We start from the raw sequence: 27,540 nt of genomic DNA, 5'->3' as shown, positions 1-27,540 counted from the left end.
ATGATGACTAACCAAACCCTTTAGATCTGTCTCTCAGGAGCTCGAACTCAAACACCAGGCTGTAGTCACCAGCTGGTGTAAGGAAGGAAGGAAAGGAAGGAGAAACCACAGTAATGCAGGTGGTTAGGCCTGAGAAGAAGTCAGAGCCGTGGTAAGCTGAAGTCGAGTCAGAGGGAAGAGAGTCGGGGGCAATTAGTCCCAGCTGGAGTAAGTCCCGAGTGGTTGAGTCTCCCACCTGGTAGAGCCCTAGAGGTGGGGGACACAGAGCTCTGCCACAGAGGGGCCAGTGGGAGCCACCCAGATTGACATTCCAGTGCCTGTCCAACCATAAGGCCCACCTACACGAACCCTATAACATCCCCTCAGCCTCAAACCAAGAGTGAAAGAGGGACAGGCTCCCCGCAGTTCGAGGGCAGAGGTCAAAGATGTTAGACATCATGAATACAAGGCTGGAGCCCAACGATGGAGGGTCCCCCACCTGCTCACATCCAAGTGTCCCTCATACTTACCTCAAGCGATCGTGAGGGGCATTAGGTAAGACAAGATTAAGGAAATAGTTATAAATTAATGGTAACTCTTATTAATATCAACATCTCATCATCATCTCAAATATAACAAATCCAATAATCCATAAACTCCTCAATCCCAGAAACTATTTCTTAGTCTTATCTTTATTACTAGTAACCAATGAGCTGGGCACAAAAGAGGGCACAAAAACTATAAACTGAAATGTCGGAAATAACGCTGCAGCCACCCTATCCCTACCAGCCCAGACTGGTTCTCCTCCACGTCACCGGCCGGTTCCCAAGATCTGGGAGTTGAACCACTGTTGATTTTTCTCTCTCCTGCATCTCTCCCAGATCTACCTCTAAATCCTATCATTTCCTCCCCCTGAATGTTTCCCTGGGCCCCTCTCTCCCCCAGCCTTGTTATTTTCATCCTAGGTGAGTTCTGCTTAGCCCGCCTGTGCACAGCCCCCTGGACAGCTTAGTGGCCCTCAGTCACGCCTCGCTCTCTAGATATTTCTGCTATGCCAGCATTCTCTGAAGACAAAGACCCATTCCTGGTCATCATGTCCCCCATTTCTACTCTTTGGTACTTGGCACAAGGCTTGGTACATATGACATGTTCATAGCAGTTGTTCAGAGTGGTGGGCAGGTTGTTGAGATAGAGAGAGAGAATGAACGCTGGGTCACGGGTCACTGAGTGGAGGAGAGGAGGTGCCTGGTTGGCAGAGAATCTGTCTGGCTCAAAGTTCCTGGAATATTTGAATCACTGAGGCCCAGCTCTTCTTCCTTCCAGGCTCTCTGAGGGCAATGAGAGAGCATCTTGGACCCATTGTTGTGATCAAAACCCAGGGAAACTCTGATTACCTGGCCAGAGAATGTTCTAAGCTGAGATTTCCTTGTAGTGAGAGGGGGACATTGGGTAGACTTCACAACATTGCCTAATTGGGTCTATGGGAGTGAAGTCTAAATTCTGAACCTCTCACCAAACTTTAAATTGCTTCTGGGATAAGGCCTGGCCCCAAAGCAACCCAGCCTTAATTCCTGAGAGAGTCATCGTGGGGCCCTCTAGAGAAAGTGTGGAGCACAGAGAAGAGGGTGCTGGGCCCAGTAGCTAGGCATGGCTTGCCAACCCACCCTGGGATACAGCCTCCCCTGGGCTGAGGCTCCTGGCTGAGTCTCAGCCTTGAGAGTCAGCCTTTGTCTCCTTGTCTCACTGAGCCCCAAGGTCAGGCAAAGGCACTGTGAGTAGCTGTAGCTTCTATGGGCTGTGACTTGTGGCTGCACTTTGGACCCCTCTATACCCAGGGTCATTTAGAGACACCAGGAAGTCAGACAACAGTTAACAATGTGCCCATGTTAAGAACATGTATCCTTGGTGCTGGAGCAGCTCTGAGAGATAAGGTCTGTATGGCCTGCTTCGTTATGGCTTTGGTAGCACCCAGATGGGCAGGTGACACCAGAGACAGTCATTTCTCCTTGCTGCTGTAAACTGGCAGCCTCCCCACTCCGGGCCTCCTTTCCTGCAAGCCGCTGACCCAGCCTAGATGTCACCCCATGCTGGGTAAGTGCCAGGGGATGTCTATGGCCAGCTCTTTGCCAGCTGGGAAGGAAGAAAAGAGGCTAATGCAGAGTGTTGTGCAGGGTGGTGGTGGTGGGGGGTGGGAGGAGGACTGGGCTGGGGGACAAGACAACTATTTCCAAAGCTCTGAAGGCTGCGGCTGTGGCCAGGGAGCAGGTCTGTTTTGCATGAGCCCAGAGGAGCCTTAGGGCCAGTGGAGGAAGGAAGAAGTGAGAAAAAGGGCAAATATCAATAGCCCCGCTTCCTGACTACAATATGTTCAGTGTCGAAGCAGAAGCAGAGAAATCACTTCCTGAAGAGAGGATCTCTGTAACGGGTGGGTTAGACGAGGGGACTGGACTGGGTTAATAGCTGAAGATTCTGCCAGGCCTCAAATTCTGTACTCCCTGGTACTAACGGAACCTTTCTCTAAAAACGATTCTCTGTCCTTTAATTCCACATATCCCGAGATAAGCTCTTTTGAGCATTGTGTCATTACCAATTCGAAAAAGCACCCCTTCTTCAGGGCCACGTGCAATTCACAAACCTCTCTCCAGACCTGAGTTCCTGCACCTTTAAACTAAGAGGTCAGTGATTCCCAAGACTGGTGTGGATCAGAAGCACATGGGGAGCATTTCTTTAAAAAGCGAGCAAGCAAAAACTAATCTCTAAGATCATCTACAAATGTAGGACCCAGCATTCTGTATTTTTAACCAGCAGTCACGTTGTTTTGGGCCCCCTGCTGCAGACCCTGATGACATCTGGTGTTCCCAATCTCGTTGACAGTAAAATTGTGATGATCCACAGTGTGGCTTTGGAAGCTTCTGGGAAGCTGAGTAGATTTACATGTGACGATGTCTGCAAAGCATCTAAGTGGCACTGGATGGCATGTGATTCAAGGCCCCACTCAACCTACACTAAGGATGTGAATTATGAATGGGCTTTGACCATCAGGTACGATTTTATTCCTTGGGCCCAAGTTCCAGAGAAGCAGAGGCGCAGACAGATCAGCTGTGGTCACAGAAGGCAACACACAAGGCCTGCTCTTCAGGCTTCTGGAGATTTTGGTGGGAGTTCCATGGGGTAGGCTCCAGAAATTCCATGTGGTCAGATTTTTCAGAGAAGAGGGCTAAGATCAGATAAACTGATTGACGCTCACTAAACTCACAAAATACTGAAGTGTAAACCAGATACAGTATAAGAAATAAAACCATTCAAGATATAAGTAGCTTTATGTTTTCAAGCCAGTACCTTCTCTTCCTATAAGACTGTTGGAAGTCCAATGATAATAGAAACTGGCCGCGCAAAGGAGAACTAGATCCATAGCAATGGGCCACATGACATCAATGGCCAGTGTCACTGTGCTGTGCTAGCTCGAGGTCCCAATTATATGACAGAGACAGATAGAGGCCCCTGCTTCCCTGTAAAGTGTTGAAGACACGCAGCATATACAGACATACAGTTTTTGCCTCAGGTATGTTAATATTGACTAGACAGAAATGTCTTTTATTTTATCACGTTTTTTTTAGTTTTCCAGGTTCTGCATTTCATGCTTTTGACTGATACACAGCCTAACTTCAGATAGCTTGGTCTTTTAGCTGAATCCCACAGATTAAATTTATTTACAATTTTAGGGACATCATATTGTGATCCCTGTGTACGGACACAAGCAAGCCACCAAAACACCAACACGTATTTTTAGGAATAAAGGAGAGAGTTTGAAATGGAAGCATCCAACCAATCTGCTGTGACAGACTTTGTCTTGCTGGGACTCTCAGCCCATCCAAAACTAGAGAAAATGTTCTTTGTGCTCATCCTGTCCATGTACCTGGTAATCCTGCTGGGCAACGGGGTCCTCATCCTGGTGACCGTCCTTGACTCCCGCCTGCACACGCCCATGTACTTCTTCCTGGGGAACCTCTCCTTCCTGGACATCTGCTACACAACCTCCTCGGTCCCTCTAGTCCTGGATGGCTTCCTCACTCCCAGGAAAACCATCTCCTTCTCAGCCTGTGCCATACAGATGTTTCTCTCCTTTGCCATGGGAGCCACAGAGTGTGTGCTCCTGGGCATGATGGCGTTTGATCGCTATGTGGCCATCTGTAACCCCCTGAGGTACCCTGTGGTCATGAGCAAGGCTGCCTACGTGCCCATGGCTGTCAGCTCCTGGGCGGCTGGTGGAGCCAATTCCTTGGTGCAGATCTCTCTTGCAGTACAATTACCCTTCTGTGGGGACAAGGTCATCAACCACTTCATCTGTGAGATCCTGGCTGTCCTGAAGTTGGCCTGTGCTGACATCTCCATCAACGTGATCAGTATGGGGGTGGCCAATGTGATCTTCCTGGGGGTCCCAGTTCTGTTCATCTCTGTCTCCTACATCTTCATCCTCTCCACCATCTTGAAGATCCCCTCAGCTGAGGGGAGGAGAAAGGCCTTCTCCACCTGCTCTGCCCACCTCACTGTGGTGGTCGTCTTCTATGGGACTATTCTGTTCATGTATGCGAAGCCGAAATCTAAGGACCCGCTGGGGGCAGACAAGCAGGATGTTTCAGACAAGCTCCTCCCTCTTCTATGGACTTCTGACTCCCATGCTCAACCCCATCATCTACAGCCTGAGGAACAAGGATGTGAAGACCGCTGTGAGGTACCTGGTGGTTCGGAAGCACTTCACCCAGTGACGGTGGGATATGTCGTGACCCACACTGATTCACTTGAGAAATTCAGTGCATATTAACACTAGGTGAGGGGCAAAGTGAGTTCAGAGCCATGCTGCTCACAGCGTGGTAGCTAGCATCACCTGGAGCTTTTTACACATGCAGAATCTCGGGGCGGTTCCAGACCTACTGAATCGGAATTGACAGGTTAACGAGATCCCTCAGGGGATTCATACGCACGTTGAACCTTGAGAAGTATTGGTTACAGGTGTGTAGTGGATGCCGTGGTGGGTGTGTCACCCAGACCCCACTCCCACCCCACCCAGGACTGAAGCTCCTCTTTCCCCAGCTGTTGGGAGTGTTGGTAGCAGACAGAATTCAGCTGAGTTCCTGTGCTGGCTTGCCCTTGGCCCATGAGAGTTACGGGCAGTTCAAGCTTGCCCTCTGAGCTCAGTCCTGCTTCTTTCACCTCCACCCCATAAGAGCTCTCCCCAGTAAACATCCTGCGTGAAAATCTCCCCATCAGATTTTTCCTGGGAAAGTTTACCTGCGACGGAGAACAATTGTCACATCTCAGCACTGGCTCGTGAGCTGTGTGTGTGACTGGCCCACGTCCTTCTCAGGTGTCTCCTGCACCCTGCTTGCCAAGGATAGTAACTGGGTGAATTCCTTTTGTTCAAGGAAAAAATTATTCCCCCAAAAATGATTTGCTAAGTTAAATTCCTGTAAATGGATCTTAATTTGTATTTACTGTGCCAGTGCCTTTACTCCTGAGCAGAGTCAGCAGGGCTGTTTGACCCCCTGCGCGTGCGGGTGCTGTAGTCAGCTCTGTGGGGTGTTCGCCGGTACAAAGGTGTTTGAGGTCTGGAGAACATGTTGGCTCTTAACTACAAAACCAACAAACAAAAACCCTTAAAAAATCTTAATGGTTGTTTATTTACATGCCTTAAAAAGGGAGCATTATGTCAACCTCAGTAATTGGTAAATGCTTGTATTCGTGACTCATATTTTAAAGACTTATTTATTTTACAGAGAAAGAGAGAGAGAGGAAAAGCACGGGGTGGGGGAGGGGCAGATGGAGATGGAGAAAGAGTCCCAAGCAGACTCCATGCTGAGCCCAGAGCCTGAGGTGGGGCTCGATCTCACGACCCTGAGATTAGGACCTGAGCCAAAACCTAGAGTCAGATGCTTAACTGACTGTGCCACCCAGGCACCCCAATATTTTAGAACAATCTATAGTTACTTTCACTTCGCAAGAATCCCTAGAGTTTTTATGCTTATTTTTGAGAAGTCATAGAATTATAAACTGAGTCACTTGTAAGCCAAATAATTTTAAAAACAGAAGTAGAAACATCATTATAAAATACCATAAAATTATACTTCAAGTGGGATGCAGGTACATTTTGACATGATTGAGGTGGGACCTTCTAAAGTAAGAATGTCCAGGTGAGGGGGGCAGTCTTGAAATGGACCCGATAGTTCCAGATGTAACTGTCTTCAGGGCCTAAAAATGTACTTAGGGTACAGGTGCTAAAGAAGACGCACAGACATCTCTCCCCAACTCCCTTTCAACATTCTCTTATCCCCCTGCACTCCTTGTGCTCACAGAGATGTGGTATGTGGCTTGTAGACTTCTGTAGAAGGTCTAAGTGAGGGCGTGAAGGGGTGAAACTTTCTCTTAAGAGAAAATCCAAACACGCCAGTCCCTAGCCTGAAGCCTGCGGTGGTCTGTGGGTTATAGAGATCCCCAGCCAGGGGGCTCCAGGGCTGCTTCTCCTCAGTCTTCGTGAAAATGGCACCATTGGTGGAGAGGGGCTGAACCCACACTCTATAATGAGATCTTTGTGCGTTTCCCCCGTGGTAACATGGACCATGATGTCTACCCGGATGTTGGGGATATACAACAAACCCCGATACCAAATTCCATCTTCTTACCAAGGGAGAATTAGTACGCAAGGTCTTTCATTAGCAAATTCACCCTCCAGATAAGTCTTTAGCGGTTGCTTTTGATAGAGATTAGGCTTCAATCCGAGGCTCCCCTACCTCCTCCCTGCCTTCCCCCTCATCGACTTCTAAGGGAAAATTCCTGCCCTCAGGCCCTGCTGAGCAGGCATGGCCAAGCTCCATGCTGCCTGACTCTCACCTCCTGGACCCCAGTTGAGGTTACCTGAAGGATTCTCAGTCCCCATCACCAAAGATCTCTAACTAATAGAAGCTCTTAGCAAAATGCTGGTTACCTCGTTCCCTGCCTGGCCTGTGACTCCAGAGCTGCTTCTAAGACTGAATGTTGTTGTCTTCTCACCAAGCCCAGAGCTCTCTTCTGCCCTCGTGCCCTCTGCTGCAATCTGTAATCCTTGTTCCCCGAGTTACTATAGCATGGCAGGACGCAGGAAGAGTTGCTTCCTAGTTGGGACCTAAACCGCCTTGACTTCCTTCCTCTGACTCTTGTCTACTCTGGACTCCCATACAGCTTAGAGGCACCGGGCAATCATCTCTCAGACTGTAGCTGTCACTGGGACCTTTCTGGAAATCAGAGGTGCCACCCTTGTCATTTCTGCCCTCTTTCTAGTGCCTGGTGCTGGCCTGTGGTACATGTCTGTTGCTTCCTGTCTTTGAGGGCAAGGGCTAGAGCTTGTCAGCCCTGGACGAGTGCCGAGGGACAGAAGCGGGGCTCAGCTCCTGGGGCATGAGGATGCCCAGTGTGTCTGCCAGGGCCTAGGCATAGCTTCCACCTCTTGTTTGGACAGTTAGCCTTGCAAAAACAAGTGCAGGCCCCCTCTAGCAGATACCATTGTGGTAAAAGCACAGTCAGAACTTAGTCTCCTCTACTTCTGGGAAGGTTGGCAAGGAGACGATGGGAATTTTCTAATCTTAGGGACATCTCTTTGTAATGAGAATTAAGATTTACATAGTGTTGTCTACAACTTCTTTAATTGGGTTCATAGGACACAGGCCCTAAACTCCTATGAGGCCTTCACCAAACTTTAAATTGCTTCTGGGATTAAACTGGTCCCGAACACCCAGAACTCCAGATTGCTCCATGGTTCTTTGACGGAGCCTATGGAGAGAGGGCAAGCGGCACAGAACAGAGTGTGTCTGCTCCAAGCACGCAGGCTGGGCATGACTGTCAGGACCACTGGGAAACAGCAACTTGAGATGTCCTTCTTGCTATTATCTCACTGGGCGTGGAGAAGGCCAGGAAAGGGAACAGGGAGAGCCTCTTAGGCTATGGCCAGCCCTGAATATTCTTTACCTTGCTGTGAAATTTGAAGGAACCGCTTAGCTCCAAGGCAGCTAAACAGAATTGGCTGCACGTTTCCAGGCCCAGCCTCACCAGATAGAGCTAGACAGGGGATGGTCAAGGTGGGCAATTGAAGCAATCACCTCTAAAGCCAGAAGCCTTCCAGCATCCTTCCTGACGTGAAACCTTCTGTCCAGGTAAGCTCCTGACATGGCCTCATCCCCATACTGGATATAGACTGAGTTCTCTCTCTGGCCAGAACTTCTCCAAATAGGTGGGAGAGGAAAAAAGATGGTTGTGAGTGGGGACTTGGTCACAACTCTCATGTCTATGAAGGGCTTTTATAAGGGAAGGGAGGGGGCGTGTCCTGGGAGCCTAGGCCAGTGTGGTGGTGGGGCAGGGGGTATGGTGTGGGGATGACCTTAGAAGAATAAAGTTGTGCTTAATGTGAGGGATAACTTTCCAACAATCAAGGCTGTATGACAAAGGAATGATACAACATAGCTCAGGGTGTTCAAAGCAGAAATGGGAAAATGGCATTTCACAGATGTTCATACAATGGAGGGGAAAGAGGCAAACCAGTTATGTTACAACATTCCTGCCAAGTCTGAGAGTCTCCAGCCAATAGTACTGATGTCTCTAAAAACGTATCTTTTTTTTTTTTTTTCAAATGCTCCCAATGCCCACAGTTACTCTCCTCTGATCATCGCATGAGGCTAGCTTCAGACTGGCAGCAATAGTGTAAGAGTCACAGACAGTGTGTGAAGTCCAGGGACACCCCCTCACCCAAGCTCTGTTATAAGGCGGATACCTTAGAGAAAGGGGTGGCATCTCTATTTTTCATGAGTGTCCTAGGAAAAGCAAGGATGACCAGGATTTCATAATGGATCTTTTGCTCCTCAGTAGACCTGCTCTGGTACAACAGGGGAGCACTTGTGAGGTTCTGTTTCCTCACATTTAACATGAGAAGCCAAGGCTTAAGGTTTTCTCTAATGTATTGGATTTACTGGTCTACCCAACTGGAGTACATCCTATGTGCAATGCCTCTTTGGAGAGACCGCTTTGCGAGGCTGCATAGAATTGTCTGCTTTTCTTTGGGGTAGAAAGCACTATTGCGGCATTGCCGTGGCTTTAATGGTCAACTCAGATATAGAAGGGTTTGAGTGGGGGCTTGTAGCCTACAGAGCAGCCTCAAAAGCATAGAGCCTGGTCACAAAGTCGCAGATGCTCATGCTGGGAGGCATGAGGGACATTTGTCCTTGGATTTTGTTCCTGCTCCCCAGCCCTGGCAGCTGGAGCAGAACTGCAATGCTGTGGACAAAGGCCACGGTTACAGAGGAGGGATGTGCAAGTGTTTCCATTAGGGTCTCTCTGAACTATTTGCCAGATATTCCCTATTGACAGCACAATGAATGGAGATCACCAACCGAACTCACAAGAAATAAAGTATAAACCCGACATCAAGTAACAAAATAAATGCTAGGCAGCCCTTCATGTTCCTGGCCTCTGCCCATCACATTCTCTCCATGTAGGACTCCATGTGGAGCCAAATTATAGTCAGAAAATTATTATACAAACACAGAATTAGAGCCAGGGGAGTGAGTGAGGTGATGTCAGTGGTTAACATCACTGAGTATGACAGCTTGAAGCCCCCAAGGACACTGCAGGGACAATTATGGGTGGGCAGGGCTGGCCAGAAGAGCCAGTCAGTGCTCTGGACCCACGCGTGCAGCACACCCTCAGGGTCCCTCTTTCATGGTTCCCATATAGACCGTTCCTTCAAGTGTGTCAATACTATCGATCTGGCTAAAGTTCTGTCATATATCATGGTTTGGTTAGGTTTCCAGGGTCTGCTCTTCCTGCTTTTCATTTGATATATCCTGACTTTTAAGGTAATTTCAGTGGACAATTATTTTTATAACTTTGATGCTGCTACTGCACGTTGGTATGTCAAAGGATAAACTTAACTTTAAGTTCTGGAAGGATCTCATTCTTACCCCACATATTGATTCTTATAAACATGTGTTTGCTGTCCTCAGTTTTCCTGAGGGTAGAAAAGAGAATTTAAAATGGAAGTGGCCAACCAATCTATTCTGGCAGGATTTGTCTTGCTGGGGCTCTCAGATCAGCCAAAGCTTGAGAAACCGTTCTTTGTTCTCATCCTGTCCGTGTACCTGGTGATCCTGCTGGGCAACGGGGTCCTCATCCTGGTGACCGTCCTTGACTCCCGCCTGCACACGCCCATGTACTTCTTCCTGGGGAACCTCTCCTTCCTGGACATCTGCTACACAACCTCTTCCATCCCTCTAGTCCTGGATGGCTTCGTCACTCCCAGGAAAACCATCTCCTTCTCAGCCTGTGCCGCGCAGATGTTTCTCTCCTTTGCCATGGGAGCCACAGAGTGTGTGCTCCTGGGCATGATGGCGTTTGATCGCTATGTGGCCATCTGTAACCCCCTGAGGTAACCCTGTGGTCATGAGCAAGGCTGCCTACGTGCCCATGGCTGTCAGCTCCTGGGTGGCTGGTGGAGCCAATTCCTTGGTGCAGATCTCTCTTGCAGTACAATTACCCTTCTGTGGGGACAAGGTCATCAACCACTTCACCTGTGAGATCCTGGCTGTCCTGAAGTTGGCCTGTGCTGACATCTCCATCAACGTGATCAGTATGGGGGTGGCCAATGTGATCTTCCTGGGGGTCCCAGTTCTGTTCATCTCTGTCTCCTACATCTTCATCCTCTCCACCATCTTGAAGATCCCCTCAGCTGAGGGGAGGAGAAAGGCCTTCTCCACCTGCTCTGCCCACCTCACTGTGGTGGTCGTCTTCTATGGGACTATTCTGTTCATGTATGCGAAGCCGAAATCTAAGGACCCGCTGGGGGCAGACAAGCAGGATGTTTCAGACAAGCTCATCTCCCTCTTCTATGGACTTCTGACTCCCATGCTCAACCCCATCATCTACAGCCTGAGGAACAAGGATGTGAAGACCGCTGTGAGGTACCTGGTGAGTCGGAAATGCTTTGCCCAGTGAGAGTGGGAGGAAGCAGCATATCTTGTGGTTTGTTCCCATAGGAAATGGCTACTTCATAAGCATAGATTTGTTCGGTGGTCCCACACAACAGTTTCATCACAAAACTGCCCAAACAAAGCACATCAGGATGGGACTTTCCTGAATGTCTGACAATGGAACACCAAGCCTTTAGAATGAAGAGGGGGCTGTGTTAAATCACCCAGAAATGAAGATAAGTGACTATTAAATTTTATTTTTATTATGAAAAAATAAGTAAAAACTAAAACTTTGAAAGAAAAACATACTTTCCTTGTTCATGTGCAGACCAGCTGCAGTTCGTATGTGCCATTATGTTGTTTTCTGCTCTACTGCGCAATGGGGAGGGAGGGTGGCAGTGAGGAAAAGTCACTTCTTAATTGGTGTCCAAACTGAAGACCAACCTGCCATTTTGGAAAATCACCAACACCAAGACATCCCAAATGACACCATTTCACCCTGCAAGGAGCCCAGAGTGTTTCCTGTTTAATTATTTCCTGCTTAATATCCTAGAACCAATTCTGGGAAACTCCTTCTTTTACTGTACATAAAGCACATCTATTCCTACCCAAACTTGTGAAGGAGGACTTTGTGTCAACACTAATCAAACTCCAGATATTGTAGAACAAGAACAAAATTTCTAGGACTCTCAAGTTCATTATTACTGCAATGCAAAGTTTATATTCTGAGTCCTTTTATTTCCCTGGAATTGATGTTTGCAACCATCCAGACCCCAATGGTCAAACTCAGTTTCCTCTCTGTCTTTAGGATTTGGACTGGATTCTGGCACCAATTGCTAAAAATCTACTTGTAATTACCCTTGTGGTTAAGAGCATGGACTTTGGAGCCTGACTGATGTGAAGGTGCCTCTGCCTGTGTAATTTCAGGTACATTAAAAAAAAAACTACTTAATCTTGTAGACTCTTAGTTTTCTAATTTGCAAAATGGAGATAATTAAGCTTACCCCATAGAGTTGTTGTGAGGATTAAATTAAAATAAAGCGCGCGCGCGCGCGCACACACACACACACACACACACACACACACATAAAATGCACAATGGCTAACAAAGAATATCTTCCTAATTGACAAACAAACATTATTCTTATTATAGAAATATGTTAAATAACTCCTCTGTGGAAGCCTTATGACGTTTGAGGACAGAGTTCAATTCCACCTTCTGTCTGACTGAATCAATTCTTTTTTTTTTTTAAAGATTTTATTTATTTATTTGACAGAGACAGAGACAGCCAGCGAGAGAGGGAACACAAGCAGAGGGAGTGGGAGAGGAAGAAGCAGGCTCATAGTGGAGGAGCCTGATGTGGGGCTCGATCCCACAACGCCAGGATCACGCCCTGAGCCGAAGGCAGACGCTTAACCACTGTGCCACCCAGGCGCCCCTGACTGAATCAATTCTAATTTATTATTATAGCACCTTTCTGTTTGGCTTTCTAGCTTATGAGCCAACAATCCCATTTCTCTGGGCATTTTTCCCAGTCACCCCTCTTCTTTATCCACATAGATGAGGTACTCATGTCTGTGCTGTGTGACACTGACCTTGCCTAAACCAATCAGATTCTTTCTGCCAGGTTTTGGGGATTGTTGTGAATAGCCAGGGAGTGAGTCACTGGATCCATAACAGACAAACTTAGGGGTTTTGGGGTCATGTGTTTGCCCATGTGTACTGGGGTGGTAAAGAGAAACCAGGTCTGCAAAGAGCAAAGATGATGAGGGCATCCTCATATGGCCCCAGTTCTTGGTTTCCAATTTTCCCCAGGCTTGGTGCATATTTCTGTACTTGCGCTTCTAAAGGACACTCCTCTATCTTTATACTAGATTCTATTTTTCACAAATCTAGATTAAGTTACTTTCTTTGAAGGAGGGCAACCAAAGTTATATCTAATATGATTACTAACTTGTGTAAAGTAGATATTCTCTATAGTGTGCCTTGTGCAAAAAGAGTGCCAGGCTATAATACACAGCAGAAATCTTATAGAACTCAGTTTTAAAACAACAGTTGTTAGCTCAATATGTAATGCTTCTTGTAATCAATTACTCCCTTTCTGCCACAGTGGCTTTTCCCTCTGTGGATCCTATCACCTGCAAATTTGGAACATGTCCAGAAGGTCTAGGTTCAAATCCCTGCCCTCCCACATAGAGCTGAGAGACCAAGAGTGCATTCTCTGCTCTTGAAGAATTTCCGGTATATTCTTCCACACAATGAAGTGGGAGTACTAAATCTCAGGTGACACCCACCTGTGAATTTCCTTGGATCTGTGATTCCATTCTTTGGTGGGAGAATCCCTCTCCGTCTTATAGCAGTATTTCAGTATTTGGAACTGAGTCTTGTTTCTCTCACCTCTTTAGCTGTTCATGTGCTAGGAACATCTTCAGAACCTTCTTCTTCTCCACTAGGCTCAACAACCAAACAGAACTCGGGGACTCAGGGAGCTGATGTCATCCAATCCCTGTCATTGGTACAATGAACAGAGCAGCCATGATTGCAGGAGGCCATTTGCTAAACAGCAGGGTCTCATTCAGGCTGACGTAGACCAACCCTCATTCCAAGAGACTAATCAGCCACTTGGTGGTAAGCTGATTGCATTAGGCCATTTCCATTCTGAAAGTGCAGTGATTCGCCTTGATTAAAATCAACACGTCTTCTGAGTATGGGTTACCTTTCCTCTCTGTAGGGCATCAGCCAACATCACCATCTGAAAACTCACAGAGGATTTGATTTAATGACAGGGGATCCTGCATAATATCTCTCTTGGCCAAGACTCACTTAGCAAAGTTGGTATAGCTGTGAGATCATGATTATGCGCTCCACTGATCCTTCCATATACTGCACCATCCAGAAGTAGCTGGCCCAAGAGAGTGACATAATGGCCTTTTGAAAGCACAGCTAAGGCACCAGCTTAGAGATAATACTCTTCAAGAATGGGGCACCACCCTCCAGAATGTAGGATGAACCCTAAATCAATGACTGTTTTATGGTATTGTGTTCCCAACAGGCAAAATACGTGGTCCAGGAATCAAGGGTAGTAGCAAGAATAGCCCTGGTTACGTCACCTCCAGTTACCTACTGGGGGAATTTGTGCTTTCAGTCACTGTAACTCTAGACTTTATAGGTCTAAGGATCCTAGTTCCTAACGGAGGGTTGCTTCCACCAGGGGACACAGAAAGAGCCTCATTAAACATTTGTAGCACTTGGGGCGCCTGGGTGGCACAGCAGTTAAGCGTCTGCCTTCGGCTCAGGGCGTGATCCCAGCGTTATGGGCGAGCCCCACATCAGGCTCTTCTGCTATGAGCCTGCTTCTTCCTTTCCTACTCCCCCTGCTTGTGTTCCCTCTCTCGCTGGCTGTCTCTATCTCTGCTGAATGAATAAATAAAATCTTTTAAAAAAATTTGTAGCACTTAATTGAATTATAACTTATATACCATAAGATTCACCTACTGTAAGGTATAGTTCAATGATTTTTGATAAATCTTTACAGTTGTGCCATTATCGCTACAAACCAATTTCAGAATATATATATCATTCAAAAATTCTCTCATGCCCATTTGCAGTCAATCCCCAACTCCAGCCCAAGGTACCTACTAATCAACTCATTTCTAGAAAAATTTGCCTTTTCAAGAAATTTAGATAAGTGGAACCATACAATAGGTAGACTTTTGTGTCTGGCGTCTTTCATTTAGCATGCTTTTGAGACTCGTCCAGTCATAACACGTATCAGCAGTCTCCTTTTTGCTACAAACAAGTGTTATATGGATCTACCACATCGTGTTTATCCCTTCATTGATGGACATTTGGATTTTTCCGGTTTTTGGCTATCATGAATAATGCTACTATGAACATTCAAGTACAGAACTTTGTTTGGAATTGGTGGATCACACGGTACAAATCTGTTTAACTCTAAGTAACTGCTAAACTATTTTCCTAAGTGGCTGCATCATTTTAAATGACCACAATGTATGACATGTCTAGTTTATGTCCTTACCAACCCTTGGTGTTGAGGTCTTCAATGTAGCTCTTGTAGTGGGTGTGTCTTCGTATCTCAGTGTGGTTGTAATTTGCATTTCCCTGATGGCTACTAATGTTGGGCATCTTTTCATGTGCTTATTAGTCATTCACATACCTTTCTGGTGAAGATATTTTAAATTGGGCTGTTTGTCTTTTTATTATTGAGTCATATGTAGGAGTTTTATTCTTTTAAAGATTTGTTTGAAAGAGAGAGCATGAGCGGGGGAGGGGCAGAGGGAGAGAGAGAATCCTCAAGCAGACTCCCCACTTAGTATGGAACCTGACATGGGGCTCAATCCCAGGACCCTGAGATCATGACCTGAGCTGAAATTAAGAGTTGGGCACTTAACTGACTGAGCCACCCAGGCACCCTGAGTCATATGTATGAGTTTTTTGTGTAACCTGGACATAAGTCCTTTAATATATATATAATTTGTGAATATTTTTAGCCTTTTTTGTCTTTTCATTTTTATGGTGTCATTTGAAAAACAAAAGTTTTTAATTTTGTAGTACAATACTCAATTTTTAAAAATTAATTTTGGTGTCTTATTTAAGAAACCGTTACTTAACCCAAAGTCACAAAGATTTTCTCTCATGAGAAACTTCTTCTAGAAGTTGTATAGTTTTAAATCTTACATTTAGGTCTGTGATCCACTTTGAGTTAATGTTTTGTATGGTGTGAAATAAGTGTCTTACTTTTTTTTTTACATATGAGTATTCAATTGTTTCAGACCATTTGCTGAAAAGATTATCTTTCCCCCCATGGATTGCCTTGGCACCTTTGTTGAAAGGCAATTGACCATAAATATAAGGACCAATTTCTGTAAGGACTTTCTATTTTGTTATATCTACTAAACTTAAAGCTGTGACTATCCCCCAGTCATGTTGAGCTTCTTATGTCAAGAGACCAACAGGCAAGGAAAGGAGTTACTATCCTAATTACATATGACTGATCCTAGTCTTCAGGAAGAGATAGGGCTGTTTTTACACAGTGAGGGCTGCTATGGACTAAATGTCTGTGTCCCACTAAAATTCATATGTTGAATTCCTCAGAGTCTATTACCTGGGAAACTCAACCTATGACTAGTATGTATCCAACAGTAGGGCCATATCTCAGAAATTCAGAATCAGGTTGTCTGGATTTGAAGAGAGCTATCATTTCAGTCCAGAAGTTATTCCATTGTAGGGGAGCCTGGGTGGCGCAGTTGTTGGGCGTCTGCCTTCGGCTCAGGGCGTGATCCCAGTGTTCTGGGATCGAGCCCCACATCAGGCTCCTCTGCTGGGAGCCTGCTTCTTCCTCTCCCACTCCCCCTGCTTGTGTTCCCTCTCTCGCTGGCTGTCTCTGTCAAATAAATAAATAAATAAAATCTTTAAAAAAAAGAAGTTATTCCATTGTAAGCACAACACAGCTGTGGAGATAGAAGACAACATTTCACCGAAAAATAAAATAAATGTGGCATTGCATGGAGCAAAAGCATTGTGCATTTTCCATTTAGAGGGGCTAGGTAAGCATCAGGTTTCAGCATAATGCAGAAAGCCAAGCAACTGCTAGTACAACAGAAGATTGGTTGTGTGGTTGTGGCCAATTGGGGATAGTACGCACAACAGGAGCAAACAAAACTACCCGAGTTGACTGAAGACGACCATGGTATGGTGGATTCCAAGAAGTGGTGGACATCATCAATTAGTGATGCTGATGTGCCTAATATTTGCACTGTTACTACAGATTGTCAATTACTGAGGACAGCACTTCCTAAACTTTAATGTGTATATGGATCATCTGGGGATTTTGTTAAAATGCAGATATGGTTCAGTAAATCTGAAATGGGACTAGAGATTCTGCAGTTCTAACAGATCTCAAGTGATGGCACTACTGGTCTTAGACTGACTACAATTTGAATAGCAAGTACCTAGAATATTCTGGCAGAAGTAGTCTGTCACTGGGATTGATTTATTAATTTCTTTTCCTGATTAATTTATATATTCTCGTTTGAGTAATAATTCTGAGAAAGCTAAAAGATTCAGATGTATATAGTAATCTCTAGAGCAATGACTAGAAAAATAAGGCAAGGAGATATAGCCAAAAAGCCAATAGATAAAATGGAATTAGTTCTAAGAACTATTCAATTAACCCAGGAGATTGCAGGAAAGGAGGAACAGAGGAACAAAAAATAGATGAGATAAATGGAAAACAATATGAAAATAGTAAATCTAAACCCAATCAATGAATGATTACGTTAAATAGAAATAGATCAAACATATTAATTAAAATACAGAGACTTTCAGCCTGGGCAACAAAAATAAGCCCAAAATGTATGAGAGACCTAAATGTGAGACAAGAATCCATCAAAATCCTAGAGGAGAACACGGGCAGCAACCTCTTTGACCTTGGCTGCAGCAACTTCTTGCTAGGTAAGTCTCCAAAGACAAGGGAAACAAAAGCAAATATGAATTATTGGGACTTCATCAAGATTAAAAACTTTTGCAGAGCAAAGGGAACAGTCAACAAAACTAAAAGGCAACCTACAGAATGGGAGAAGGAATTTGCAAATGTCGTATGAGATAAAGGGATAGTATCTGGAATCTATAAAGAACTTATCAAACTCAACACCCAAAAACCAAAAGATCCAGTCAAGAAATGGGCAGATGACATGAACAAACATTTCTCCAAAGAAGACATACAAATGGCCAACACACACATGAAGAAATGCTCCACATCACTCGGCATCAGGGAAATACAAACCAAAACCACAATGAGATACCACCTCACACCAGTCAGAATGGCTAAAATTAACAAACTCAGGAAACAACGGATGTTGGCAAGGATGCAGAGAAAGAGGAACCCTCTTACAGTGTTGGTGGGAATGCAAGCTGGTGCAGCCACTCTGGAAAACAGTATGGAGATTCCTCAAAAAGTTAAGAATAGAGCTACCCTATGACCCAGCAATTGCACTACCAGGTATTTATCCAAAGGATACAAAAATAGTGATTCAAAGGGGCACCTGTAACCAGTGTTTATAGCAGCGATGTCCACAATAGACAAAATATGGGACGAGCCCAGATGTCCATCAAGAGATGAATGGAAGATGTGGTATATACACACAACAGAATATTACTCAGCTATCAAAAAGAATGAAATCTTGCCATTTGCAATGATGTGGATGGAACTAGAGGGTATTATGCTAAGTGAAATAAATCAGTCAGAGAAAGACAAATACCATATGATTTCACTCATATGTGGAATTTAAGAATCAAAACAGGTGAACATAGGGAAGGGAAGGAGAAAGAAAATAAGGTGCAAATTGAGAGGGAGGCAAACCATAAGAGATGCTGAACTCTAGAAAGCAAACTTGAGTTGCTGGAGGGGAGGCTGCTGGGGGGAGGTGGGTGGGGGAAGGGATAATTGGGTGATGGGCATTAAGGAGGGCACTTGATGTAATGAGCACTGGGTGTTATATGGAACTGATGAATCACTAAATTCTACCTCTGAAACTAATAAAAATGGAAAAAAATACAGAGACTATCAGACTGTGCAAAAAAGAAAGACAACTCAATTCTGCCTAAAAGAAGCATTTTAAATACAAAGACACATACAGGTTCAAAGTGAAAGGATGGAAAAATGTATCAATCAAACAGTTAACTGGAGGGTTATATTAATATCAGATAGGGTAGACTTGAAGAAAAGAGTATTACCAGAGATAAAAAGAGACATTTCATAATGACAAGGTGTCAATCAGGAAGACATAAAGATTATAAATGTATTTCACCTAGTAACAAAGCCTGAAAATAATATGAAACAAAAAATGGACATAATTAAAGGAATAGAAGAGAATGAGAGATTTTCTTTCTTTCTTTCTTTCTTTCTTTCTTTCTTTCTTTGGTAAGATTTTATTTATTTATTTAACAGAGAGCGAGATAGCAGGAGAGGGAACACAAGCAGGGGGATTGTGAGAGGGAAAAGCAGGCTTCCCGCCAAGCAGGGAGCCTGACACGGGGCTCAATCACAGGACCGGGATCATGACCTGAGCTGAAGGCAGACACTTAATGGCTGTGCCACCCAGGCACCGGGGGAGATTTTCATACCCTTTTCTCAGTAATTGATAGAACAACTAGACAAAAAATTAAAAATTAGTTTCACTGTGGATCATAGGTCTAAATATAAAAGCTAAAACTGTAAAGGTTTTTATAATAAAACTTCAAAAAATATCTTTGTGACTGGGGGTAGGCAAAATTTTCTTTGATAGGCTATGGGAAGTAATAACTAAATAAGAAAAAAATGATAAAATTCATCAAAATTTAGGGGCGCCTGGGTGGTGCAGTCATTGGGCGTCTGCCTTCGGCTCAGGGTGGGATCCCGGAGTTCCGGGATCGAGTCCCACATCAGGTTCCTCCGCTGTGAGCCTGCTTCTTCCTCTCCCACTCCCCCTGCTTGTGTTCCCTCTCTTGCTGGCTGTCTCTATCTCTGTCAAATAAATAAATAAATAATCTTAAAAAAATTCATCAAAATTTAAAACATCTGCTCAGCAGAAGACACTATTAAGAAAACGAATACAGAAGCCACATACACTGGGAGAATATTCACAATACATATATCTGACAAAGGACTTGTATTTAAAATAAATAAGGACTCCTATAAACCATTATTTTCAAAAACAACAAAAAATTATACTAAAGGGCAAAATAAACAGATAATTGGCAAAGATTTATAAATGACCAATGGGCACATGAAAAAGTGCTTGATATCATTAGTTATCAGGAAAATGCAAATAAAAAACACAATGAGACCACCACACATCAATCAGGCCGGCTAAAACACCACTGACAAGAATGCGATGCAATGAGAAATCTTGTACATTATTGACAGGAATGTAAAATGGTGTGTCTTGGCAAAGGATCTGTTTATTATAAAACTATGTGTATACCTATGCTATGAGCCAGCAATCCCATTCTCAGGTATTTAGCTAAGAGAAACTGAAATACATGTCTACAAAAAGACTTGTATGAAAGGATACAAAAATGCTGATTCGAAGGGACACATGCACCCCAATGTTTATAGCAGCACTATCAACAATAGCCAAACTATGGAAAGAGCCCAAATGTCCATCAACTGATAAGTGGATAAAGATGATATGGTGTGTGTATATATATATATGTAATGGAATATTACTCAGCCATCAAAAGGAATGAAAGCTTGCCATTTGCAACAACATGGATGGAGTGCATTATGCTAAGTGAAATAAGTCAGCCAGAAAAAGACAAATATCATATGATTTCATTCATATGTGCAATTTAAGAAACAAAACAGATGAACATAGGGGAAGGGAAGGAAAAATAAAATAAGATAAAAACAGAGAGGCAAACCGTAAGATACTCTATAAGAGAACAAACTGAGGGTTCCTGGAGGGGAGGTGGGTGGGGAGATGGGCTAAATGGGTGATGGGTATTAAAGAGGGCACTTGTCACTCTGGAAAACAGTATGGAGATTCCTCAAGACGTTAAAAATAGAACTACCCTATGACCCAGCAATTGCACTACTAGGTATTCATCCCAAAGATACAGAGATAGTGAAAAGAAAGGGCACATACACCCCAATGTTCACAGCAGCAATGTCCACAGTAGCCAAACTGTGAAAGGAGCTGAGATGTCCTTTAATAAATGAATGGATAAAGAAGATGTGGTTCATATATACAATGGAATATTACTCAGCCATCAAAAGGATGTATACCCACCATTTGCATCGACATGGATGGAACTGGAGGGGATTATGCTAAGTGAAATAACTCAAGCAGAGAAAGACAATTATCATATGGTTTTACTCATATGTGGAACATAAGGAATAGCATAGAGGACCACAGGGGAAGGGAGGGAAATCTGAAGGGGGAGCAATCAGAGAGGGAGATGAACCATGGGAGACTCTGGACTCTGGGAAACAAACTGACGGTTACAGAAGGGAGGGGGTGGGAGGATGGGGTAACCAGGTGATGGGTATTAAGGAGGGCACATGTTGTGTTGAGCACTGGGTATTATGCGGAACTAATGAATCATTGAACACCTACATCAAAAACTAATGATGTACTATATGTTGGCTAACTGAACATAATAAAAAATAATAAAACAAAGAAGGCACTAGTTGGAATGAACACTGAGTATTACATGTAAGCAATGAAACTAAATTCTACTCCTGAAACCAATACTACACTATATGTTAACTGACTTGAATTTAAATAAATTAAAAAGAAAAAGAATTGTATGGGAATGTTTTTTTGTTTGTTTTTTTAAGTGGCTCCATGCTGGGAGTGGGTCTCGAACTCACAATTCCGCGATCAGGACCTGAGCTGAGATCGAGAGTCAGATGCTTAACTGACTGAGCCACACATGGCACCCCATTGTATGAGAATGTTAATAATGACTTTGTTCATAACAGGCCAAACTAGAAACAGCCCAGATGTTCATCAACAAGGAGAATGGGTAAGCAAAATGGGATGGTCATAATGGAACACTATTCAGTAATAAAAAAGGACAAACCACTAACTCATTTAATAACATAGATGAATCTTGATAATATCATTCTGAACAAAGACTTAGACAAAAGAATACTTACTGCATGATTCTATGCATATGATGTTTTTAAAAAGGTAAAAAATATCAGAGCAATGGAGGTTGCTCTGGGCAGGGTGGTACTGGGGACCGACTGGGAAGGGGCATAAGAAACTCATTGCAGTGTTGGAAATATTCTCTAACTTGACTGGATTTGGGTTGCATGGGTGTGCACATCTGTCAAAACTCACTGGATGATCCACTTAAGATGTATACATTTCACTGTAAGTGAATTTTACCAAAAAAAGGTGAACAGCTTCTTATCAGTCTGCCTAAATGTATGGACTTGTTATAATGACTGCTATTGGCAAGGCACAGATTTGTCTGATGGCCTTCCTAGTAGCCTCAACACAATAGGAAGGTGTGTTCTACTGGGAGCTTGTTACTGTATTTGTTACCATTTCTTTGCTCTTAATCATGTGAAAAGTCCCTCTCACAAGCAGGTCATTTGAGGGCCCAAGATTCCTTCTGCCATGTGGTCTGATGCTGGGGACTGGCTTCCCAGGATGGTTCTCAGTCATGATTTCATCATATGTTTATTGAGTTACTGTTTAGTTATTGTTAGTTACTTGCAAAATTATTGTGGAAGGAATGTTGTGCTTAGTTCAGGCTCACATCTTCAGTGTAACTGATCATGTCTACAATGACTTACTTTTTTTTTTTTTGAAAGGCTGATACACAAGAGGAAGCAACCGTGTCCTGTGTGTCCCCCAAGAGCTAAACAAGGACCCAGGTAGAACTGCAGGTAGATAAGCAAACTTTGGTCCAGAGTGAGGAAAATCCTTCTGATCACCAATGTCCTCTGGCAGTGAGACAGACTTTTGGGAAAGTAGAAGGGTCCCATTCACTGAACGACTTTTTCCTAGATGTGTTACCTCTTTCTTTTCCTAGCTTCTTCCTCACAGCTTATAACCATACTCCATGAATCGGTTATTTACTGTTGCAAAGCAAATTACTCCAAAACTTAGTAGCTTAGAAGAACATACGTGTATTGTTTCATAGTTTCTGTAGGTCGAAAACCTGAGCACAGATTAGCTGGGTCTTCTCCTTCAGGGTCTTTCACAAGACTGCAGTCAAGATGTTGACTAGAGCTGGGATCTCTTCTGGGGTTTTCACTGGGGATGAGAGAAGAACTTTATTTCCAAGCTCATTTACATGGTTGTTGGCCATGTAACCTGAGGGTAGTTGGTCTGAGGACCTCAGTTTTACACTGCCTGTCGGCCAGAGACTTCCCTCCGTTCCTTGCCACAAGTCCTCTCCAATATGACAGTTTGCTTCATCAAACCCAGAAAGACAGTGTAGCCTTTTGGTCAGAAGCAAGCCACTAAAAGGAAGGGAATTACACAAGGCCATGAATAATAGGAGGAAAGAATCAGCAAGGAGAATCCTAGAGGCTGCAACCACTTCCAGATTCCACCAGCATAGAATATCTTCCCTGGACTTTGTTCTATACCACCTGTTCCATGATGCTTTTCAAACAAATGACTTGTTGAGGCTATGGAAGAAATACTCAAGCCCAAGGCCTGCCAAGCTCTGTCCCCAAGATAGTTTTCCCTTTTTCCCACCTCTTTCCTATCTCTTCATGTGTAAATTCTCCTCTATTGTTCAAGTCCTGGCCACAAATCTCCTGCTCCTTGAAGCCTTCTCAGGGTTCTCGGTGGAAGCTCCCCCCAAGTGTCCACTGCCATGCCTTGAGCACTTGGCTTAGAAGCACTGTGCCCACAGCTGCTGGTTCCATAATGCCATGAACATAGAATGTTTGTAAATAATTCCTCTGGCTGCTTTTTTCAAGAATTTTAAGCCTTTTGAAGTTTGTAGAAATTCAAGCAGGACATGGAAATGCCTCCCTTGATGTCCTTCAGTGGCTTAAGAGTGGGAAGTTCCAGCAGGAATGAAGGAAAGAGAAAAAGAAGTCCTCTTAGAGTGTTTTCAGTATGATTAGATCTTGGGGATATTGTCCCAGAAGTATAAAAAGTTTTCTTACTTTGTATGATTCCATTTCCAAACTTTTAATCACTTCAGGGAACACAACAGTCCCAATTACTCCACTGATTTCAAATTGCCTTCTGCATGTACTGGCCGTTCCTTTGGAGAGTTTGCCTACAACACACAATCAAGACAGATGGGAAGAACTGGTTTTCACCCCTTCTTCAAATCCAAGGTGGGCATCTCAGCTTGGGCATTTCAAACTAGTGTTGCCATTTCTGGCCCATGCACTATTCCCAAACTGTAGGGATCCTTTCTCAGTAGGTTCCTGATAAAGGTAAGTGAGGGTTCTTATCAGAGTAATCCTCAACCTTGTGTTAGCACAGTAACATTTTCAGCTTCTGACTTGATTTTTCAAAGGGGTTGGAGCTTGAAAAGAGAAGAGATGAAGCAATTTCAGTCTCACAAAGACTGAGGGCAACACAAACCCCTTCTTCCTGGATTAGAAAAACCTAGATGGCAAGAAGCCTATGAAACTTATCAGCCTCATTTAATGGACTCATCTAACTTTAGAGACACTCTCGGAAATGAGATGGGCCCATGATTTCAGAGCCCCTTCTTGTATAACTCCGGGGAGCATCATTCACATAGTAGCCATGGAAAGGCCGGCGTTGTCCCACAGTTAGGCTCTAGAGGGCGCCATTTAAACTGCCTGCAATGCCTTGAAAGAGCCTCACTGGCCGGGTAGCCCAGACATTCCCAGCCCTCTTTCCCTACTTCAACAAGAGCACCTCTGCTTTATATTCGGGGTTCTAAATTTAAGAAAACGAAAGTTCTCTTTCCTAAAAAAATAATTATTCTCTTTCTTAAATAATTTGAACATCCTTGATCTCTTATAATCCTAATACAGAATAGGGTAAGCTGAGGATGTAAGAGAGGGAAGGAAGTACTGAAGTCTACATAGCAGGTGAGAAGGAAGAATGCAGTCCAAATCTCTGCCTTACAGACCTGATGACTTTCCACAGATTCAATGCAGTTCCAGAAGGAAGCTGACTACCATCATATGAATAAGGAACTTTTAGAAAATTGCCTGCTTGGTTCAACATGAAGAAACATTTTCTAATACTCGAGAGCCTGCAAATAATGTAGTATGCTGTTTGGGAATATAGTGAGCTCTTCGTTATTAAAAGATAGTAAGGAGGGCATGTATTGCGTGGTGCACTGGGTGTTATACGCAACTAATGAATCATGGAACTTTACATCGAAAACCAGGGTTGTACTGTATGGTGACTAATATAATATAATTAAAAAATTATTATAAAAAAAATAAAAGCAAACTGAAAGCCATGCATCAGTGCAGTGCAGAAAATGATCTAGAGTGGGAGAGAGGACTGGACTAGATTACTTGGGGAGCATAATCAGTGACAGAATATTAGTCTGGGTGACATATCTAGCAGCTGCGTCAAAAGGCTCAAGGACTACTAATGTCCATTGATTCCTATAAGGGTGCTCATCCAGAGGAAGGGGGACCCAGGAGAATAAGAAAAAAAGCATTGCTTTAGTTATTTAAGAGACCTAGATTTCCAGAAGCTGTGATCCACTGTGCATTTTTAGAGCCAGTCCTCTATCTCCATGGAACATCAGATTCAAACTATTTGGGACATACCAGCATTTCCAGAGCATGAAGTTACTTTGGAGACCCCCTCCCACCAAACACACACAACTTCTATTTTCAGCTCTGTATGCCCAGTCTCTTTTTGTCCTTGAAAGCCCAGCTGGATTCTGTATCACCAAAGAAGCCTTCTGTAAATCTATTCCCATCAATACCCTGGATGCCCTTTCAGATACTCTAGCCTCTCCTGAAACCTTCTGCTTCCCTTTCCTGCTAAGTTGTGAGCATACTTAAGTCTGGACTACGGGGCATCCCTGTTTCCCATAGGAACTGTCATAACCACATACTAGTTGATCAACAAATATTTTAGTGGAAGGATGTTCAGACGCTACTGGATGAGTGGATGGGTGGGTGCGTGGGTGGATGGATGGATGGATGAATGGAAATACAGATGGATGGAAGGTCCTGGAGCAGGTGGGGCCCATGAGAAAGGAAATCTTAGGAACAACAAGAGTATGTTTTCTGTGAGAATAATCTGGAGAGAAGAAAGAAAGTATGCAGTCACAACTAATCATTTCACTAGTAACTGGCACAAAGTTGGAGAACATGAGGCAAACTTAACGTCACTTTTCTGATCAAAGTTGAATGAGATGAACTGCCATATGGACATAGAATCATAAAAATGAGGGGTGCCTGGGTGGCACAGCGGTTAAGCATCTGCCTTCAGCTCAGGGCGTGATCCCGGCGTAATGGGATTGAGCCCCACATCAGGCTCCTCCGCTATGAACCAGCTTCTTCCTCTCCCACTCCCCCTGCCTGTGTTCCCTCTCTCGCTGGCTGTCTCTATCTCTGTCAAATAAATAAATAAAATCTTTAAAAAAAAAAGAATCATAAAAATGAATGTGTTATATGTCTTATCTCTGGTGAAATGCATTAAGTTATCAGAATCACCATTTTAAATATTGTAAATTTGATGTTCTATGGGCCCAAAGTAAAATATGAAATTATTGCTTCTTTTTCTTGGCAGAAATAGAGACTGTGGGCTTTCAATATTATTTTCTAATCACTCAGCCTAACCAGAACTCCAGACCAGATGCCCTGGACCTAAGCAAGGCAAAGAATATTGAGTTTGGATCTCTGAGTGTTTTCCTCTGTTGAAAGAAGAGACATACCATGGAAAGTGCCAACCAGACCGTCTCTGTGACAGAGTTTATTCTCCTGGGACTCTCAGCCCACCCACGGCTGGAGAAAACGTTCTTTGTGCTCATCCTCCTGATGTACCTGGTGATCCTGCTGGGCAACGGGGTCCTCATCCTGGTGACCGTCCTTGACTCCCGCCTGCACACACCCATGTACTTCTTCCTGGGGAACCTCTCCTTCCTGGACATCTGCTACACAACCTCTTCAGTCCCCCTCATTCTCGACAGCTTCCTCACCCCCAGGAAAACCATACCCTTCTCCACCTGTGCTGCGCAGATGTTTCTCTCCTTTGCCATGGGAGCCACAGAGTGTGTGCTTCTGGGCATGATGGCGTTTGATCGCTATGTGGCCATCTGTAACCCCCTTAGGTACCCTGTGGTCATGAGCAAGGCTGCCTACGTGCCCATGGCTGTCAGCTCCTGGGCAGCTGGAAGTGCTGCCTCTATGATTCAAACATCCCTTGCAATGAAGCTTCCCTTCTGTGGGAACAACGTCATCAACCACTTTACCTGTGAGATCCTGGCTGTCCTGAAGTTGGCCTGTGCTGACATCTCCATCAATGTGATTAGTATGGGAGTGACAAATGTGATTTTTCTGGGGGTCCCGGTTCTGTTCATCTTTGTCTCCTACATCTTCATCCTCTCCACCATCCTGAGGATCCCCTCAGCTGAGGGGAGGAAGAAGGCCTTCTCCACCTGCTCTGCCCACCTTGCAGTTGTGGTCGTCTTCTATGGGACCACTCTTCATGTATGGGAAGCCCAAATCCAAGGACCCCCTGGGGGCAGACAAGCAGGATGTTTCAGACAAGCTCACCTCCCTCTTCTATGGGGTGGTCACCCCCATGCTCAATCCCATCATCTACAGCCTGAGGAACAAGGATGTGAAGGCTGCTGTGAGGAACCTGGTGAGTCAGAAATGCTTTACCTAGTCATATCTGGAGGACAATTGTTCCTATAGTTCTGTGCTCTTGACTCTCGCACCCATGAATCTCAGAAGAAGGTGCCCCCAAAGAAGAGATATGTGAAGAATGATTACCAGAAAATAAAATCGCATACATAATGAAGAACTTTGGCTATTACTGGACCCAAGTTTTAAAAATGATGAAACCTAAAACCTGACAGGGTGGGACTTGAGGGGATGGAATGGGTGCTGCTGAAAAAACAAGTAGTGATTTTCTG

At 44.2% G+C, this 27,540-nt stretch overlaps 1 protein-coding gene, 1 non-coding gene and 1 pseudogene across 2 annotated transcripts; all 3 read left to right on the top strand.

The window, feature by feature from the left end:
• The first annotated feature begins 3,790 nt into the window (after positions 1–3,790).
• LOC100473627 lies at positions 3,791–4,745 on the top strand. The gene has a single exon (XR_004626428.1). It is a non-coding gene; the product is annotated as an olfactory receptor 13C7 (transcript).
• A 5,286-nt stretch (positions 4,746–10,031) lies between these two features.
• Positions 10,032–10,989, top strand: LOC100473367 (annotated as a pseudogene).
• Positions 10,990–26,335: 15,346 nt separating this feature from the next.
• LOC100473112 (olfactory receptor 13C7) lies at positions 26,336–27,290 on the top strand. The gene is given in 2 exon segments (XM_002918886.2): positions 26,336–27,099; positions 27,101–27,290. Coding segments are annotated over 2 exon segments (954 nt in total).
• Positions 27,291–27,540: the final 250 nt, after the last annotated feature.

The sequence above is a fragment of the Ailuropoda melanoleuca genome, chromosome 7, assembly GCF_002007445.2.
Source record: "Ailuropoda melanoleuca isolate Jingjing chromosome 7, ASM200744v2, whole genome shotgun sequence".
NCBI classification, from domain to species: domain Eukaryota; kingdom Metazoa; phylum Chordata; class Mammalia; order Carnivora; family Ursidae; genus Ailuropoda; species Ailuropoda melanoleuca.
Note: the sequence above shows the minus strand (reverse complement) of the source record. Positions and strands in the feature narration are given on the sequence as shown.